General features: G+C 43.1%; 1 protein-coding gene across 3 annotated transcripts in view; it reads left to right on the forward strand.

The window, feature by feature from the left end:
• The window catches only part of rab11fip3 (RAB11 family interacting protein 3 (class II)), a 29,704-nt gene extending 9,761 nt beyond the window's left edge, over nt 1–19,943 (forward strand). Inside the window, exons 2-14 of one of the 3 annotated variants that reach the window (XM_017466431.3) lie at nt 1,545–1,638; nt 4,196–4,269; nt 8,165–8,334; nt 10,033–10,251; nt 10,659–10,793; nt 13,522–13,557; nt 13,678–13,765; nt 13,887–14,131; nt 14,354–14,435; nt 14,551–14,688; nt 14,777–14,932; nt 17,328–17,468; nt 17,578–19,943. In XM_017466431.3, coding sequence (XP_017321920.2) covers nt 1,545–1,638; nt 4,196–4,269; nt 8,165–8,334; nt 10,033–10,251; nt 10,659–10,793; nt 13,522–13,557; nt 13,678–13,765; nt 13,887–14,131; nt 14,354–14,435; nt 14,551–14,688; nt 14,777–14,932; nt 17,328–17,468; nt 17,578–17,691 — 1,692 coding nt within the window. In that variant the 3' untranslated portion in view covers nt 17,692–19,943. Of the gene's footprint in view, nt 1–1,544; nt 1,639–4,195; nt 4,270–7,339; nt 7,721–8,164; nt 8,335–10,032; nt 10,252–10,658; nt 10,794–13,521; nt 13,558–13,677; nt 13,766–13,886; nt 14,132–14,353; nt 14,436–14,550; nt 14,689–14,776; nt 14,933–17,327; nt 17,469–17,577 lie in introns of those variants that run through there. The other 2 variants (XM_017466441.3, XM_053678623.1) reach the window with 2 other exon arrangements.
• Nucleotides 19,944–21,076: the final 1,133 nt, after the last annotated feature.

A 21,076-nucleotide genomic window follows, 5' to 3' on the forward strand; every position in this document is an offset into this window, starting at 1 on the left:
GCCGAGTCATGGGAAAGAACCGGAATCGCTTTTTCCGGAGCGTTTAGCTGCGTTCATGCCGTGTCGTAATTATCGCAGCTACGACTTGTAAAAAAGCATTCAGAACTCGTAAGTACGGCTTGCAAACCGGGAATTTTCTGAGAGATCCGACGAGTACCACCTGACCGCTGCAACTTCATGCAGTATTTCCGTGTAATAATCCGTATAATTGTCCATCATTAAAGTCTTAATAACGCAAGATTGATCTGAAAACTAATGAACGACATACGATACAGTTTAATAGCGACTCCTGAACATCGCAGCTGACGGCACAAATTTATCGCCTATGCACTTTTTATGTAGCGTGGTTTGTTTCGAAGTATTTGTTTCGAAACAGAATCGGTGTTGAACACGCTAAACAACGCAGTCATGCGAAGCAGGTGGCATTTTCAGATCTAACGATATAACTGTGATATGATGTTCACGCTCAGACGACAGCAGCTTGGCCTCCCGAGTCCAAATCATATTAAATAAATCATCAAAATCAGAGTCCTGAGTGTAGTGTGTGTGTGTGTGTGTGTGTGTGTGTTCTAACAGCGTTCCCTTGCTGTATCATTAGACTCCATATACTTCCGTCTCTGGAGACGTAGTCTGAACTTTTCCATCACACACACACGCCATTGCTGCGGTGTTTGAGGCTCTGCTGTCCTGAATTCCGTGCTCTTTTGCGTGTTTGTGTCTGTTTGTGTGTGTGTGTGTGTGTGTGTGTGTGTGTGTGTGTGTGTGTGTGTGTGGGGATGGCTCTGACTCTGAAACCCCACTCCGTCTCCCTGGAAACCTGATCTCTTGTTGCTAGGCTACAGGCTAACCTAACTGATTGTATCTGCTCAATGCAGAACGGCTTGAGTTAAGTGTGTGTGTGTGTGTGTGTGTGTGTGTGTGTGTGTGTGTGTGTGTGTGTGTTAGCACAACTTTTATAAGAATATGTGAGTAGGCATGATTCATGTATGTTCACGTATGTGTGCTAAGCTGTGCATGTTATGTCACATGAACCTGTGTGTGTTGGAGGAGGACAGGGTGTATTTTGCAGATGTCATGCACATAAAATTGTCATTATGGCTTTCATTATAAACACACACACACACACACACACACACACGCCATAATGAAATCTACAGGAGGAGACTTAACGGATCTCGGCTGCTTATATTTATACCCGAGTGCTGTTGTGCTGCTGTTCTGATTGCTCCGAATGTGTTGATTAATCTTCCATAATGTGTTACTGTTTCTATAGTAACAGGATGTACATTTGTTCCTAGAAGAAAGAATTCAAATGACGAATAAAAAGAGAGCATGTTTTATTACAGCAGGAAAAAAAACAAAACTGCACACTTCCTGTGTTTACTGCTCATACATGCTTTAGTTCTGCAATGCATTTTGCTCTCTGTGTGTGTGTGGGACAGAGTGCATTCATGTGTATGATTGTTTTTATAATGTCGTTGATTTGCTAGTCTGTTAAGAGAAAGCATGATGTGTTCTAAACATGTTTTGTGTGTGTGTTTCAGGTGAAGGACTTGACGCGCTTCCTCGACCCGAGCGGCCTGGGAGTCATCAGCTTCGAGGATTTCCACAGAGGCATCACGGCCATCAGCAACGGAGGTACACACGCGCGCACACACGCGTACGCACATACGTGCATGCGCACACAAAAGCAAACAACAAACATAACCAGACAGACAGACAGGTATATTGACAGTCAGATAGGCAGTAGATAGGTAAGTCGACAGACAGACAGAAGGATAGACAGACAAAAAGATACATACACATACAGACGTACAGAAGGATACATAGACAGACAGACAGAAGGATATATAGACAGACAGACAGAAGGATATATAGACAGACAGTCAGGCAGACAGAAGGATATATAGACGGACAGAAGGATATATAGACAGGCAGACAGAAGGATATATAGATAGACAGGCAGACAGACAGGCAGAAGGATATATAGATAGGCAGACAGACCTACAGATAGGTAGACAGACATAGCCAAACAGACAGACAGAAAGGTGTATATAGACAGACAGACAGAAGGCTATATAGACAGACAGACAGAAGGATATATAGACAGACAGAAGGCTATATAGACAGACAGACAGAAGGCTATATAGACAGACAGAAAGCTATATAGACAGACAGACAGAAGGCTATATAGACAGACAGACAGAAGGCTATATAGACCGACAGAAGGCTATATAGACAGACAGACAGAAGGCTATATAGACAGACAGAAGGCTATATAGACAGACAGACAGAAGGATATATAGACAGACAGAAGGCTATATAGACAGACAGACAGAAGGATGTATAGATAGATAGAAGGATATATAGATAGGCAGACAGACCTACAGGTAGGTAGACAGACATAGCCAAACAGACAGAAAGAAAGGTGTATATAGACAGACAGACAGAAGGATATATAGACAGACAGAAGGCTATATAGACAGACAGACAGAAGGCTATATAGACAGACAGACAGAAGGCTATATAGACAGACAGAAAGCTATATAGACAGACAGACAGAAGGCTATATAGACAGACAGACAGAAGGCTATATAGACCGACAGAAGGCTATATAGACAGACAGACAGAAGGATGTATAGAGAGATAGAAGGATATATAGATAGGCAGACAGACCTACAGGTAGGTAGACAGACATGGCCAAACAGACAGAAGGATATATATATATATAGACTGACAGAAGGATATATAGATAGACAGACAGGCAGAGAGGTAGATAGATGTGGGTAGATATAGTTATATAGATATATAGAGGGCTTTCTAGGTGTGATAGACAGTCGGACAAACAGATAACTAGAGAGACAGACAGGTAGGGATGTAGACATACAGGACACATATAGATTGGTGTGGAGGTATGTGAATGGTCAGACAGTTAGTAACTCAAACAGTCAGACAGCTAAACACAGACAAAGACAGAGAGACACACAGGTAGATAGACAGAGAGACACACAGGTAGATAGACAGAGAGACACAGGTAGATAGACAGAGAGACACACAGGTAGATAGACAGAGAGACACACAGGTAGATAGACAGAGAGACACACTGGTAGATAGACAGCCAGGCAGATACACTCCCAGGGTGATGGTTAGTTAGACAGATGAATAGATAAAACCGTGAATAAATAGACAGACAGACAGACAGGCAGACAGACAGACAGACAGACGTGCTAACTGTAAAATGCTAAAAGTTTTAGGCTTCATAAGACAGTAATTAGCCTGTGTGCAAGCGAAACACTTCCGTTTATATTTAAATTTCATTTACATGGGAATTTGTATTATTTATTGTTTTTTTTAGCAGAAAGTTTCCGCAGAGAGGAGCATGTTTCACCCGGTTTCATCACAGCCCTATTTTCTTACTTAATGTCAGTAGAGCTGAGACTGCAGCTACATCCAACAGCATACACCAGCGTGCTTAAACACATCATCAGACCAGATATTGTTTCGCTTATCATTTCTAACTCGAGCTGAACTCACTGGGTGCTTTTTTTAATCAACCCGTGTGTGAGAAAGACACAGTTCTCAGTCACGGTGATGAGTTCTCCTCTCCTCCACTGTTCTGCGTGTCCATGACTCAGACAGAATGATTAACAAACGGTGTGTGTTGTTTACTGTCAGAATTACTCAGTCTGTGATCTGCTGTCTCTGAGAGCACGCAGTTTCAACCGTACTGACCAACGGCATTAATGGGATCGCTGTCTCGTCACACATTAAATTAAAACCAAACTAAAAAAAAAAATTAATTCAGCTTTATTTTGTGTTTCATCAATTAATTAATTAATTAATTAATCAGGGTTATCTGATTATCAGGGTTCTAGAAAAGCCACAACAAAAGAAGAAGCCAACAGTTTGGTGACCAAGTCGCATGCTCGAGTCGCGGTTATTGCACGCGATGTACACGCAACCAAATATTTACTTTAAGACTGTTCCGTCTGTCTGTTCCAATACTTTTGTTCACCTAAAACACGTCTAGATGTAAATATCAGGATCTCAAACCCAAATGTCTTCAGTGTATAGCAAAAAACCCCAAAGAATCGCCGTGTCAAATACTTTCGGAGACGACTGTACTGTATAGAAAGGGGACTCTCTCTCTCTCTCTCTCTCTCTTTCTCACTCTCTCTCCATCCTTTTTTCTCAGGGTCTGACCCAGATCTCTACAAGCTACAGCTCACTACAGGGGATGCCAACGGAGCAGGCGAGGAATATGATGAGGTAAGACACACACTCACACACACACTGTGGTTTCACTCACTCCGTGATCTGTCCTCAATACCACTCTTTCCTCATCCCTCCCTCTTTCTCTCTCTATTTATTCTGGACAGGCACATCTGTCATTATGCTTGTTGCTTAGCGAATCTGACATTCCTGCATATTTTGGGTTGCCCTTTTTTATTTATTTATTTTTTTTAAATCTCTGGCCATTTATTCTTCAGCTCATCTGAGAAACCTGATCAGAGGAAAGCCCAGTCTTTAAAAAAAACAAAAAAAAACCCAACCTTTCATTAAGTAGGAAAGCAAGGAAAGACGTAGCCATTGCGTCAGTCTAGTTTAATGATGGAGGTGTGGTGTTTGTACCTCCAAAAACCTTCACCTGACATCGAAACCTCATTCGTTTGTGCCGTTACAGTGTTGTATCAGCGCCATCTGCTGGGGAGGTGTCTTACATTCAGGTGTGAGTCGGTTAAGAAGGATGCCAGCTGTTACGTACGCTAGGGCTGCACGATTATAGCCAAAATGATCATCACGATTATTTTGATCAATATTGAGATCACGATTATTTATCACTGATTATTGATTGATTTTAGGGACGACGTATTTTTATTGCACTTTCACACTTAAATAAACAGACCGCTGCTTTCACCTCCTTGTCCTGCTACATTCCTGCTAATGTACAAATCTTTGCATCAAATTAGAAATGATAAATAAAATTGTTCCCAAAATATAGGATAAGTAAAAATAAATATGCCATCAACCAAATGAAAATATGCATCAAATATAACAATATGCAACCAAGTGAAAACAATTCAGGCGAATGCAGAAAAGGCATTAACAGTGTTTACAGGAGGAGAGACGGAGACAGATCACCCAATAGAGCGGTGACGCAGGGACGACGTCACGTTTTGTACCGGAACCCAGAAGTTAGCGTCACAGCGGTTCCCTCCACAAAAACCCAATAGGATTTTCACATAGACTCTTGGATTATTGCCAAAAAAATAATCTCTGTGATCAACAAAAGTTTACAACACTAACACGTCCTGTCCATCAAGATCATTTTCACAAATGGACGCAACTTTTATGAAGTTTGAAACCTAAATACAATCTCCAGAAATAAACAGCTAACCGTACGCTGTAAATGATCTACACCACGGCCGCTCGACTTCAACGTCACCATCACCACGCGTCCAAATTTTCCCATAATACGGATTGACTCGGATAATACGGGTTTTTTTTACACATTTTTGGGGGGAATTGTGCACAGCACACCTGAACCAGTTTATCTCCAAAGGTTTTTTTCCTGGTCGGCGTGTCGACGTTTAATGTCCCCGACAACGTCCGTAGTCCCGTTGAGCAACTTGTTAGCAACCGCATTTTTTAATGCACATAAAAGCTTTATGTTTTTTTTAAAAAAAAAAAATCTCGTAGAATAAAACGTGAAATATTTTGAGCTTGTGTCCACCACAGACCTTATTTCAGGTTTTTAACCAAAATCCCATTCAAAAATCCCACCGACTTCAGGACGATGGAACCAGAAGCGCCAAAATGCTGACTCATTCCCGGGTTTTGGCGTTACAAAACGACGTCGTCCTTGCGCCGCTCTGTGGTGAATGGTTGTAAGTGTAGAAAGCGCTTGATTTGACATGCGCCTATAAATAACTGTAAACATCTCCCACTCCGAAGGTGGCGACGGAAACGGACGGAACAGTATCGTCAGCTAATAAAAGCAGACGCCATTCTTTCGTCACGTTTCTGCCAGTTCGGCTGCCGGAACGCTCCGGAAGCCTCCGTGCTAGAAATCACATTTGCGGTCTCGTGTTATTTCACTCCACGCTTGGCGGACACGCAAAATCGCTTAACCGCCCACCACGTTAGACCGCGCTCACCTGCTCGTTTTATATCGTTTCTCGGTTTATACGACACTCTACCCGAAGCCAAAGCAAAAAAACAAAAACAAACAAACACACTTTGCCAGCCGCGAAAGCTTTCAAAACAAACCTCGCTGCTCGAATACGGCTCAGGTCTTCATAATATTTAGACAAAGTGAAAATCGTCTACATCGCTAATTAAAAGTGTGCTTCATGTCCTCCGTTTAGTGCTCATAGCACGATATTTAAAAAAGAAATGTTAAATAATAGGTCTTGCTGGATCACTTATTTTTTTACGCTGCTGACTAGTAAAGTTAAATGAAACTACTGTTAGATGTTTATTTCACACAAGCCTTCTGAATCTTCTCGTTCTTATAGCATCCAGTTAGTCGATTATTATTATTATTATTATGATTTTTCTCGGGTTTTAAAAGGCGGTGCTCTAGACGCTTTCCGGGGACATCTCAGACGCTTCTACTCAAGACAAACCTCGAGAAGAACCTCGGAATTAAAAAAACGACTTGAGCGTGCGCGGAACCCGACTCTGAACACGAGGAACTTTTTCCCAGTGGATTTCCGACCAGCTCCGAACAACGTCTCGACGGCAGAAGAGGCCATCGTGTAGCCATGACGACCGCCGCTAAAACTGTCTCGACCAAAGATGAGGAAAAATTGCACGTCTCATCGAGTACAACCGTGGGCAAACATTTTTCCACGGTTGTTCAAGCGTAAACGGTTCGGTATGGAGCGGTACGAAACTCCCCGCGGCGCTGTATCGGAACCGAAGGACGTTTCGTCTGTATCGAGCGTCAGAAAGCGTTCGCACCGAGGTCCTGTTTTTGTACTAGCGTGTGAGTATTTACGAGCATGGACATGAATACAGCGAAAGGATGTTTTTCCGAATTCTTCTCTCTCTCTCTCTCGCTCTCCCCATTTTCTCTGAATGGATGCGTTGTTTCTCTGTTTACTTTCAAAACACGCAAGGTGGCTGGGTGGAGTTGGGGTCTTCCAGCAGAGAAACACTCCTGTGGGTATCCAGGAAAAATGTTCTCCCTCAACTACGTACACTGTGTATAAACACACACACACACACACACACACACACACACACACACGCACACCTGTTTCGTGTTGTTTAACAGGAGCTGTGCTGTTCACTTCAGATTAGATCAGTGAGCGGTGTTTTCGTTTTTAACTTTTGGCCTTGAATTCGGTCCTAGAGACAAGTTAGTTTGGATTGTTGAAAAGTTTTCTGTGAACACACACACATACACACAACCTGTGTGGCTCCGCCCACTCCCGCTTGCTATGCCCTTCGGACTTCCCAGGCTACGCTTCACTTTTCCAAGGGTTCACACTTCAATCTCGATCTCTCTCTCTCTCTCTCTCTCTCTCTCTCTCCGTTTCTCGCTCGCTCTCGGTTTCCCTGGCCCCTTCGTCTGCTTCCTCCTGAAATCCCTAAACGAGTGTAGGATCGGCTTTTAGAACTTTTAATTTTTTTCTCCAAGAACATGGTATTGGGCATGGCCTCCTGCTCTCTGGGAGTTTCTCCTCCTGGAGGTTCACCGGTATTCATGCAGGTATGGAAACGCTTGCTGTTTGGGCTGTATAAAGAAAGTTGTTTTGTTTTGTTTTGTTTGTTTGTTTTTTAGATAGAAAACCTATCTACTCTGAACATGTAGCTCGACTTACCTGTTACAGTTCCGTTACAGGTTTTTGGATACCCGTCAACTGTTTAAAATGGAGCCTTGTATGTTTTCGCGACGTTGTCGGATTCTCGCACCCGACTGGATTCCGTTTCTATAACGGCAGCTCCGAGAGCTCTTTTTATCGATTTATTTTTTGCTACTCGGCTGAGTTTAACCCGCAGCGGTTCCCTTCGTTACAGAGCGTTTGTTCGCTGCAAACATGGACACTTTTTAAAAAATAAATAAATAAATAAATAAATAAAAACCATGCCGGAGAACTGTGTTCTTTCATGACTGTTCTCATCAGTTCATTTAAACTGTAACGTATGTGTGTAGCAGGCGGAGGTGTCGGACAGCGCGTACCTGGGCTCGGAGAGCGCGTACAGCGAGTGCGAGACGTTTACAGACGAGGACACGGGAGCCCTCGTTCACCCGGAGCTGCACGAGGACGTCGAGACGGACAGCGGCATCGGAAACACTCTCGCCGAGAGCGAGGAGCGTAACAGGTGAAGAGAGACAAACTCCACACACACACACACACACACACACACACACACACATATATACTGAAATTACTGTATGTCACCTAAATATTTTGATCTGAGGTCATCTGTAGAGTGGTGCTGAAAACAAAAACATTCTATACAACCTTGTGTGTGTGTGTGTGTGTGTGTGTTTGCTGAGTCTGTGTTCTGTCTTTAGCTTGACAGTAATTCCAAGCTGACCGAGGTGTTTGTGTTTCCTCTGTCTGATTGTGTGAGTAGGTGGGTAAGAGTGTGTGTGTGTGTGTGTGTGTGTGTGTGCTCAGTTGATATAGCTGACAGCAGTGCATCTTGATTTTCCTGCCTCTCAATAGCAGGAAGTGTGGAGGCTGCACTTTTCCTCGTCCCCCTCCCTACAGTCCATCCATCACTCTATCTCTCTCTCTCTCTCTCTCTCTCTCTCTCTCTCTCTGCTGCTCTAACTCTGAGTTGTTATTGTGTGTGTGTGTGTATGTGTGTGTGTGAGAAGGTCAGGTCCTCAACTTTCCCAAAACTTGAAACACTTCCAGAAATTTCAGTTTTGAATTCTCACACAATGACTTCATTCAGAAATGTGTTTACGCTTCAGTCTTCTCTCTCTCTCTCTCTCTCTCTCTCTCTCTCTCTCTCTCACACACACACTCTCTCTCTCTCTCTCTCGCTCTCTGCCTGTCTGTCTCTCTCGCTCTCTGCCTGTCTGTCTCTCTCGCTCTCTGCCTGTCTGTCTGTCTCTCTCTGCCTGTCTGCCTCTCTCTCTCTCGCTCTCTTCCTGTCTGTCTCTCGCTCTCTGCCTGTCTGTCTGTCTCTCTCTGCCTGTCTGCCTCTCTCTCTCTCTCGCTCTCTTCCTGTCTGTCTGTCTCTCTCTGCCTGTCTGTCTCTCTCGCTCTCTGCCTGTCTGTCTCTCTCGCTCTCTGCCTGTCTGTCTCTTTCTCTCTCTGCCTGTCTGCCTCTCTCTCTCTCTTGCTCTCTGCCTGTCTGTCTGTCTGTCTCTCTCTCTCTCTCTCTCTCTCTCTCTCTGCCTGTCTGTCTCTCCCTCTTGCTTGCTCTCTCTCTCTCTGCCTGTCTGTCTCTCTCTTTCTCTCTTTCTCTCTCTCTGCCTGTCTGTCTCTCTCTCTCTGCCTGTCGGTCTCTCTCTCTCTCTCTCTGCCTCTCGCTCTCATTCTGTCTGTCTGTCTCTTTCTCTCTCTGCCTGTCTGTCTCTCTTTGCATCTCACTCTTTATCTTTCTGTCTCTCTGAGCATGTCTTTCTGTAACTTTGTAACTCTCTTTCTACCTCTCTCTCTGATTCGGCTTCTCGTTCTTTATTTTCATCTTTCGCTCTGTATCTCTATACCCCCCCTTTCTCTTTGACCCTGTCTCTGTCGTTCTGACTCAGAGGTGCCTCCATACCGGGCCGGATCCACGTCTTTAGTACGTTTTTACTCACCTGCGCAGAACTCCATTACCTAACGCCCGGACTTTACGCCTGCAGCTACACGGCGTACGACTAAAGTTCACGTTGTGTTAATATATTAACTAAAACTGTAAAAGAAAAACGAGTCACGCCGTAAATCAGTCACGTGGATAACGCGTTTGTTTCGGTGTGCGTTTAAAGAAGCGGAATTTGCACTGAGATAATCCTGTTCAATAGCAAAGCTTTTTAAAAAAATTATTATATATATATATTTTTTATTCCTGTGCCAGGTTCTCCCTCGGCTCGGACTTGCACGGCCACGCCCTGGTGGCGGTGATCGGCGGGGAGGAGGAGCACTTCGAGGACTTCGGGGAGAGCAACTCCGCCTCCGATCTTTTGCTGGCCAATCAGGAGGAGGGCAGGGCAGCCCCCGAAGGAGAGGGAGACCCAGAGCCACACCCACATGCTGGCAGCCCAGCGCACCGGCCACCGATGCTGCTGACGCCCAGGTACACAAACACACACACACACACACACACACACACACAAACGTAATAAACACATTAACAAATATTACAGGACAAATACACAATGTAAGACTTGTTTATAGTTTTAAGGTTTGTTCAGTGATGTCATAACACCATATAAGGTGTGTGTGTGTGTGCGCGTGCACACACACTACTGTAGCTGCAGTCCTTCTTCCTTGATTCTCCTCTGATGTGAAGTTTCTTCACCTCTATTTCTTTCCTCTCGCTCGCTCACTCACTCGCTCGCCCGAATGTGCCCCCCTCCCTCCCTCCTCCTCCTCCTCCTCCTCCTCCTCCACTCCTCCCCTTATTATATTTTCACATTCTTCCTTTATCTTTTCTTCTTATATTCTCTCCTCCTCCTCTGCTCCTCTGCTTCTCCTGCTCAGCTCTGAGCCGTTCCCCTCCAGCTTCCGGAATTTCCTGCAGTCGGAATCTCTGGAGTTTTTCTGCACTCACTGTCACAAACAGATCAGCCGTCTTGAGGATCTCTCCACGCGCCTGCATTTACTAGAAATGAATAGGTAACACACACACACATACACACTCGATGCTGTGTGTATCCTCCATCTGTGTGTGCGTGCATTTGTGTGTGTGTGTGTGTGTGTGTGTGGGCAGTTGACTCACAAGCCTGTCCGAACACACACACTCCTACTCTCTGCCTGCTCGTTGGAGTGTGTTAGTGTGCTGTGGTGTGGTATCTTAAAGGTCAGAGTTCAGGTTGTAGGGTGAGTGTGTAAAGGTGAGTATTATTTAAAGTGTGTGAGGTGCCACATAAGCATGCAGTAGTGTCCAGAAGTTCACTACCAAGGCTTTTAAATGGTAACACCGCACACTTTTATCTCAAATTCCATACTTCCTGTTCTGGTGCACTACTTCCTGTTAGGTAGTGAAATATAGTAGATGTAATAATTTCCCATACACTGAAGTGAGACCACAGTTGTCTCTCGAGCTGTCGCGATCTTTCCCCCGCCCCAATAAAACATATTTTGGCCAATCACAATACAGACAACGGCATCGTCGTCTTTTCCACGGACGACTTTTCTCCCGTTAACGTCAGCCGAAGCCGATCTCCTGGAGACGCAGGTCCATCAGCGCTTTCTAGTAATGGAGTCAGTAAGGGACCGTCTAAAATGTGCATGACCTGGGCAACTGTGTAAAACTCTACCAAGATTGTCGTCGTCTGCTTCTCAGGATAACGTATTGCAGTGTTCGCATCTACACAATGTCGATACAGTATTCGTTCATTTTTTAAACATGATTATTAACGATGTGCATTTTTACTACACTTATAAACGTATCGTGTTGTATACAAAACCCAGGGTTAGTCTTAGCAGCTTCGGAAAATGCTGCTTTTAATTGCTAATAATTGTTTTTTTTGTTTTTGTTTAAAAAAGAAACATACTTAAAATTCAATAACTTATTGTTCATAGGAGTTAGACGTGCTAGACTCCATGTTAGACTCCATGTTAGACGTTGGAGTTAGACATGCAAATGTACTGATGCAGCTTATCATCGCTATCAACTTGAGCAAATTTCCGTTTGTAATTATTTTTTATCATCATTTTAAAATAAAAATCTCTTTTTTTTGGTGATGCTTTTTTATTTTGCAAAAGAGAAAGATATTTTAAATGTAATAACTTTTTGACTGTAGGAATGTGGAACCAAATGCACGATGATAGCATTTATTGTCGATCAGGACGACAGCAAATAGATTTTTAAAAAGTCTGTTTTTACATAAATCTTTTGTTAATATTCTGTGGGGCAGAGGACGTCTCTGATATTTTCCGATCAGCAAGAGTGCTGGAGTCTTTGCTTTAAACCGAAAACACTGGCGGATGCAGGAGGGATCAACTTTTTTTTTTTTTTTACTTGAAGCAAACATCATTTTTATTGTCTTGTCAGAGTGCACCAGAATGCTTTGTTACATGTTAAAATCCCGAAAAATTTCTTCTGGTGGAGGACGGCTCCCAGACCTCAACCCCCCCCACCGGGATTTAATTTGGCAACACATCGCTTTTTTCACCTATTGTGAGTTCGCAGTCAATTTAGAAAAGAAAAACGAAACCCTCAGACACTGCTGTAGATAGTGTATCCTCCATTCGAGGTCTCCCAGCCATCGACCTGTAAGGGTAGCCCTTATTGGCTGACGGAAACGAGCCGCCATGAGTGCGCACTGCCAGTTCCAGTCACAGGGCCGTGTGAGGAAAGCGCTATCTGCCCTCTTCCACATACGTGAGCTCACGGACGCCCAAGATCAGAGCGTCTGAGAGTAGTGTCAGCGCACGGCTGATTTTTGGATGGGGATGTCTACATCCAATGTGGATGTCGACGTCCGGATTTGCGTAGGCGTGATCCATATCATATCTGTTGTGCCACTCAGGAGCCATACATCGGTGATTTAAAAAAATAAAATAAAAAATTCAGCCCCCTCCACTCATTCTGCTCTACAGAACAGAGGGGAAAAAAGTAAAAGTGTGGGGTTTCATTTCACGATTATTGGCGGATAAAAAATAGCCAAACTTGCCTTGGTAGGAGGACGCGCTAACTTTTTATTTATATTTTTAAAAACTTTTTTAACTATGGTATTACGCACTTAATAAATAATTAAATCACAGATTCATATTTGGTTATGAACTTTTTTTTTTCCTCCCCTAACTATTCTATTAGGCATTGCGATGTGTCAGTGCTGAATTTTAATAATTTTTTTTGTAACAGGTTTTGATCGGTCAGACTGTACTGACCGTAATCATCAGACTAAATGACTTTATTTATTTATTTTTGTTATGGTTCGCTGCTGGAAAAACTAACTCTGAAAAAAACCCCCAATAGAATAGAAAAAGGCTGAAATGAAAAACCCAATGTCGGAGTGGAAAGTCGAGAAAGTTCGAGAAGTAAACACGGCGTCCGAGGAGAGCGGCGCTGAGGTTAAAAAACATTATCCGTATAACACAAGCTCTTGCTATCTTGGAGTAGGTTATCACTCGTGTAGAGTATTTCCTGTTATTTGTGCTGTTATTAGACTTTTCACGAGTTCTGTCAGCCTTGATAAAGAGCTGACCAGTCAAAACGACCCTCTCCTCCTCCTCCTCCTCCTCCTCCTCCTCCTCCTTGTCCCCCCTGTAGTCACGGGTTGAGTATGACGGGATGACCCTCAGTGTTTTCCTCTATCCGTTTCTCTTCCTGACATCCTTTTCCTGTTGTCCCTCTCTCCCTCTCTCTCGTGTCCGCCCTCCTCTGTCCCGCTCTCAGCTCCAGCAAGAGACTGTCCAGTAAAAAGGCAGCAAGGTGAGAAGCTTCTTGGTGCAGGCGGTTCTCAAATAAATAAATAAATAAATAAATAGTGTCAACGTGCAACTTACTTCGAGGTCGTGCATCGTGATTTGGTTTTTGCGCTTGCATTTTCAGGCACTTGTTACAGTCGAGCGGTCTAGATCGTATGAGCGACCTGAGCCGCGACATCCTGGACCTCGCCGACAGCGACATCGCTGACAAGGTCTGATCTTCTGTTCATACAAAACAGTCATATTACTCGTCATGAAGAAGACATGTCAAGAGACCCAAATCATTCCTAATAATCTAACAGCCTTTGTGGTGTGTGTGTGTTTGGGGGACAGGTGCTGCTTTTGGAACGGCGCGTGTCCGAGCTGGAGAAGGACTCGGCGGCGAGCGAGGAGCAGCACGCCCGTCTGCGGCAGGAGAACCTGACACTGGTGCACCGTGCCAACGCCTTGGAGGAGCAGCTCAAGGAGCAGGAGGTTCGCGCCGACGAGTCCCTGAACACGCTCGGCCGCAAACACCGGGACGCTCTGAGCAAACTGCAGCGCGAGAGAGAGCTGGAGATCGAGAACCTGCAGGCCAGGTGAGAGATTTGGGGTGTGTGAGAGAGAGAGAGAGAGAGAGAGAGAGAGAGAGGAATTCAGACTTTTTCCAATGAAGCTTAATCCGTTATGTATTGTTTTACCCTCTGCTGCCACCTTGTGGTTGAAAATAATTTCACATGTAAACAAACTGAAACATTTCTACATTATGTGTGTCTGTGTGTATGTGTGTCTGTGTGTGTGTGTGCTGTTTTTGCATGCAGGCTGCATCAGTTGGATGAAGAGAACAGTGAGTTAAGGTCATGCGTGCCCTGTCTGAGAGCTAACATCGAAAGATTGGAGGAGGTCTAGAAAACACACAACGCACACACACACGTATGCATTATTATTATTATTCCAGAATTAAAGTAAAACATATGCACATTTTTTGTCTTTTTTGTTGTAATTTTTGTCTCTGCAGGAGAAGAGAAAGCTCCAGGACGAGGTGGACGATATGACCGACAGGCTGAACGAAGAAACGGAGTCCCGCAGGAAGACGGCTGACAAGCTGAGCCATGAACGCCACACCAGCCAGAAAGAAAAAGAGACCACGCAGGAGGTGGGGGCAGGGTTAAAGGTCACGTCACACGATCTCCGGACTTTCTCTATATCTGTATCTTGCGTTCTGTCTCTCTCTGTGTCTGTAGCTGATTGAGGACTTGAGGAAGCAGTTGGAAATGCTGCAGCTGTTTAAACTGGAGACGGAGGCCCGGCGAGGCCGCTCGCCTGCCGCCGGACTGCAGGAGTACAACACGCACATGAGAGAGAACGAGCTGGAGCAGGAAATCCGACGACTCAAGCAGGTAAAGGACTGTTCACTCTGAGCAAGCATACTGAGGTACATTAAAGCGGCAATAAGCAAGTATTGAGCATGGTGTTCAAAGATGACACTTTAAAAAAAAATAAATAAAAAAAATAAAAAAATATTGCATAAATCCGACTGGCGAATTACCGCTTAGCACATAACACAGCGTTATATTTTACATTCTGTATCTCTGAAGTGATATCTGAGGCTTTCTTTGCTACGAGGTGGACTGAAGAGATGCGTGCAGAGACACCCCGGGCACTACAGCTTTTCGTGGTCCCAATCTTGGTCTAAACCAGGGGTGTCCAATCTTATCCAGAAAGGGCCGGTGTGGGTGCAGGTTTTCACTCATTCAAGCCAAGCAGGAGACACACCTGATTCCACCTGTTTAATCAGTTGATCTTGGCTTTCAATAGACTCAGGTGTGGCTTCTGCTCGGTTGGAATGAAAACCTGCACCCACAGCGGCCCTGTCCGGATAAGATTGGACACCGCTGGTCTAAACATAAGTTGGATACAGTTGGCTTTTGGACTCAGATGTACGTGCAAGAGCATACCCAAGGCCAGTTAAGGAAAACAAAAGACAAAACACCTTGACAGAAACATACTCAAGGACAGAAACCCAAAAGCTTCACGAGACCATGAGTAAGCAACAGTCTCATTGAACTGATTGAATTCAGTTAGACTGTTCATGAAAAATCCCGAACGCACCGGCCAACCAACCTCCAAATAACGAATGAAGGTTAAGTGTCTGTCGTTTTCTTGTGTTAACCTCCTCTGTTTTGTCTAAACTTGCTTCACATTTGATATGTGTGACGTACAGCTGGGTTCTTTAAACATTAATGGTGCCAGAGAGGATGTGAAGAGAGCTTCCTTTTTCAGTTTGGATAAGGTTAAGAAATCAAATGTCTTATTTATTTATTTATTTAACTATCTATCTATTTATTTATTTGTTTGTTTGTTTGTTTGTTTGTTTGACAAGAAACGTATAGCACAGCTGAGAAGGAAACTGTATGGAAGAAGGAATGATATGGGGAAGTCTTTCTCCATCATAAGAGTAGTAACAGTGGTGGAGTCGGTATCTTGATTTCTAGAGGGTCGCGTGTTAAAAATACAAGCCGTATTTGAAAAAGGTAAAATTTCAAAGTTGTTTAATACACCCAGTTGGAATTTCCCATCCTTCCCTTGTAATGCAAGAGTGCCTATTGGCTGTAGGTCTTTCTGGAGTGGTTATACAAAGACAAATAATTTCATACACAATTCTTACTTCATACACACAGTGGTGGGACTTAGGGAAGGGCAAGATAAAACAGCTGTGCTTACAGTATGCTCTCAGTGTCGCAAGGGACAGGACGAGGTCTATGAAAGCTTTGGAGAGTGAAATAGTGGCGCTGCAAGAGTCTGTGGAGATCCGTAAGTGTGCGGTTGCTTTTTATGAGAAGCTTTTCAAGAAAGAGAGACCAGAGGTGGTCTTCTATGAGGGCTTACCTAAGGTTTTCGAAGCGACTAATGCAGAGCTGGATACACAAACCTCTGCTGATGAGCTACGTTCTGCGTTGCAGAGCCTAGAGACCGGCAAGACTCCTTTTTAAAGATCAAAGGTTCAGAGAGGAGTCAGACCAGGCTGTTCATTATCTGGCATGTTGTACTCCCTGGTCATAGAGCCTCTCATAAACCGATTAAGACGAGCTCTTTGAGGTGTAAACCTTCCTGCATGCGAAGATATATACACCCTTGTAGAAAATATGAACGATTTCGGCGTAGTGTCCTCTGCTAAGATTAACAGGGGAAAAAGTGCTGCCGTAACAATCGGCGATGAGTTAAGCGAGAAAATTGTTTTTCCTTTCAAGATACAGGCGGTGTTGGTGGACTTTTTCTTGGGCCCTCTGCATTGGGTCCCACAGAGTGTACTGTTTCTATCAAGGACTCCTTCATCTTCATCCTTCATGGGCCCTTATCTGGAGACCCTTAGTCCAAACAATATTGACCCGAGGCTGGAAGTTGGGTCTTGCTGAGACTTTGTTTTTGATGAATCTGAGTGCTCATAAACTGTGCAATCTCCCAAAGAGCAGAGCTTCGCGCCTCTATCATGGCTGGTGAAAGAGCCAGAAGGACTCGCTTCAACATAGAGCATAAAGCAGGACCTTTCGTGATGCAGTTGTACTGTTGAGATTGTTATGCTGGGACATGAGGTTAATCTATGTGGACCTAATTTGCAGGTCTAGCCTCTCATGTGAGAGCTAGATCTACCAGGGTCGTGAATCAACTGCTCGACACTTGGAAGTGTGAACTCACAAAGACTGATCTCTCTTTGCTGAATGACTCTTGTAACGGATTCTGTCAGCCAGTAGTTGATGATGCTTTTCCTCCATCTCTCTCGCTCTCTCTCCGCAGGATAACCGCAGTTTGAAGGAGCAGAACGACGAGTTGAACGGACAGATCATCAATCTCAGCATTCAGGGAGCCAAAAGCCTGTTCACCGAGTCTCTGTCCGAGTCGCTGGCAGCAGAGATCAACAACGTTTCCCGCGCAGAGGTACGAACACCACATACTCCTTCGCCGACACACAGCGATTTGATCGCCAATGCATAGCATGTGACCACGTTCCAAAAAAATGTAAAATTGTGTGTGTTTTTGCGTGTAGCTAATGGAGGCCATCCAGAAGCAGGAAGAGATTAACTTCCGCCTGCAGGACTACATCGACCGCATCATCGTGGCCATCATGGAGTCCAACCCTTCTATACTGGAGGTCAAATAATAATCACCACGGCGACAGACCCCTGAATACACAACGGCACTGGAGCTGAGCGACAAACACGTTAAAAGAGGATATAGATTTCTTATCGCGTCATTTCAGGAAAGCGTGTGTGTGTGTGTGTGTGCGTTTATGTATAGTGAATATTGGTTCCTGTGACTTCCCTGTGGTTTGGGATTGAGGGACCCAGTCCCGTGTGTGTGTGTGTTTGTGTGTGTGTGTTTTTTTTTTTTGTTTGTTTTTTTGCTTGACTTCAAGTTTAGCTCCATGATCAAAACCATGTGAGGGACACTATGTGTCCTGAGAGGTAGTGTGTGTGTTCATCATAACTTATGAGTGTGATGATCTTTGACATTGTTAAGGTGATAATGAGGGGGGTGCGTGTGTGTGTGCGCGGGTGTATGATTTAGTTCAGTTTTTATTTTCCTCGTATCTATTTATTACGCTGAAGCAGAAGGCTACAGGCTGAAAAAGAGAAAACTCCGGAAGCTGAAGAAAGTGCCGCAGAGCGATCGTAAAGGGGCGTGGCTCTGAGCCCACGTGGGCTTTCCTGCTGAGTGAACAGAGACGACCTGCGAGGGACGACGTCCCTGTGCGACGAAAAACTGTTCGTTTGTTTTGAATGACTATATATATATATATGTATATGTATATGTATATGTATATATATATATATATATATATATATAAAGTAAATGTAAATATATATAAAAAAAGATATATTTCCTCATGTGGGAGCTGAAGAAAACGGTTTACACTCGAAGACTTTGACGGATCCCTCGGCCGGAATGACGAGAGCTTATTTTCTGATTAAATTATTTTGAACTGATGGACCGCAAGGGGGAGAGAGAGAGAGAGGAGATGGACGTGAAAGACTTGAGAGACCCTGCTGAGACATGAGCACACACCCACAAACACACACCTCTCTCCATCTTCGAACCCGAAATAATCCTCTGCAGACTGATTTCTCATCCTGTTTCACTTATTATTAAGAGGTATTTTATAGATGGAAGGAAAGAGTGTAATCTTGTCTTCCACCGTCACATGCATTGTGTGTGTGTGTGTGTGTGAAGATTTCAGTAGCTCGACTGTGGGAGCTGATGTACAGTATTACGCTGAATGTAATACCGTATTTTCCGGACTATAAGACGCCCTCTAGTGGGTGCTGCAATTACTACAGCAAAAGGGGAAAAAAAGTGCTAAAATTTGCACCCTTGTAATAAACCTGTTTATTTGGGGGTATACGGTAGACGTGCTACTCCAGGACTTTATTATATAACAGGAAAAAATATACTAATAAAGCATAAAAAAGACCGGGGGGGATATATATATATATATATATATATATATATATATATATATATATATATATATATATATATATATATATATATAATATATTCGTGTTTGTTTTCTTCAACCAAACAAAATCCGGAAAATACTGTCCAATGAAAGTGCTGAGATGTGTAATTTTTTTTGCTCATTTCACTTTTTTTCACTTGTTTTTCTTTTTTTTTCTTTCTCTCTACTATGCTTATTCCAACATTTCTGTCACATATAATGGCATCAAATGGTCCGTGTTTCGGGTGTCTGTTCTGTGATATCCTGCTGTTTCTGCTTTATTTAACACTCCAAAACACTCTGGGGGGGGGGGGGGACGACAAAAAAGTGAAAGCATGATCTTATTTTCGGCGTTGTGCAATCTAGCCCTTCATTAGAAATGGTTTGACTTTCTTTTGCCTATAAGAATCCTGGATGTTCTAACTAGTGTGTGCCTGAATCGTTTTCTCTCTCTCTCTATCTCTGTCTCAACTTAATATGTATAAAGAAACTGACTGATCTGTGTATATACGCGTTCTACTTTTTGTGAATCCGCACTCGCACACTCGGGAAAAAGACGTCCAAAGCAGGAGCAGGAGCTCCACTCGTCGCTTAGAAAATCGTCAATACTAATTTTAGCTACGAGTAGACAATAACACGTTCTCGTTGTGTAAAAAAATAAATAAATAAATAAAAGATGAAGATGTAATCTATTCTGATTATAAGGTGACATGTATAGAAGGATAAACTAAGATATCAGTATTGTCTTCTGCTGCAAGTTTTTTTTTTTCCTTTCGAAGATGGCCCGCAAGATGTGTCTCTTATCGTCTGAGGGTTCTGTAGAATTTTTTTTTTCTTTGAGTAATTGTATAAAGTTGAAAAATACAATAGGAAATGAACCTAGATGCAAATCAATAAAATGAACATATCTCTTACATGGTACGGTGTCGCATCTCTGTGTGTTTTATTGCCTCGTGTAAAAATAAATAAATAAAAAATTTCAAGTACAGTGCATTGAATGAGCATGCACATTTTTATAGTGTCACAAGCTGTAACTGAAATGGATTTATTTGTTGGGAAATGTCACAGGAAATGTCAACTGTAGCCTGGACCCTCCACAAAGTTTTTTGGTGTTGGGATAAGGCGCTACATTTGGCAGAATCCCAATGCTGCACGTTGCTCTGAAAACGCAAACCCCACAGTGAAGCATGGGGGTGGTAGCATCTCGTACTTACCTGGTCGCTGACTTTTGGTTGAGTCTCCTGAAGGATTTAATGGTGGTATCAAATACACTGTTTTTTCTTTTTTTCTTTGTAAATAACCAAACCCTGATTAATTGATTAATGTTGATCTGAATTGTTTTTCATATACAATTATTTATTTCACGAGGCCAACGTTGGAGTATAGTGTAAAATGTTACCATATTTTGACGGACTATGGCTGTATAATTTTTTTCCCCCTGACGTAGTGTTTTCCATCGCATGCGTTTTTAGTCCCAAATGAGGTGACGCGTTGTGCTTTCTAACGTCTAGCCACCAAATATTTTTGTAATCAGATTTAATATGGAATATCGAAAAACATTGTGGGTGATTTATCAAATGTACATTGACTAGAAAAAAAAATGGGGGTCTTCAATTTGTCTCTCCAAGGGAATCCTTTACGATTCGATATAATGACGGATGTTTTAGGTAGGCAAAGCTATTATTGATGCATGTAGTGAACCTTAATCTGAATCAGAATGGTCTGATATTTAAATTGGAGCTAAACTACATCAGTGTGGATTATTCTTCTGTCGCGCTCTTTCTTTTCACTTTTTTTTTGCGATTTGTTTTGAAAGGGGGAAAAAAAAAGCAATTAAAATATACAGAACATTTTTATGTAAAGACACTATTGAAAAAAAAAAAAAAGGATACAAAAATGGCATGTCCAAATATACAAGTAAAAGGTACCAATTCAGTATTTAATTGGATCTGAAGTGTATAGTTTTACAGTGTAGACTTCTAATTATATGTGCATTTATACTTTATATTATATATACGTTGCACTACATACACATTTTGTCACGTTT

This window comes from Ictalurus punctatus, chromosome 1 (assembly GCF_001660625.3).
Source record: "Ictalurus punctatus breed USDA103 chromosome 1, Coco_2.0, whole genome shotgun sequence".
In the NCBI taxonomy this organism is placed as follows: Eukaryota; Metazoa; Chordata; class Actinopteri; order Siluriformes; family Ictaluridae; genus Ictalurus; species Ictalurus punctatus.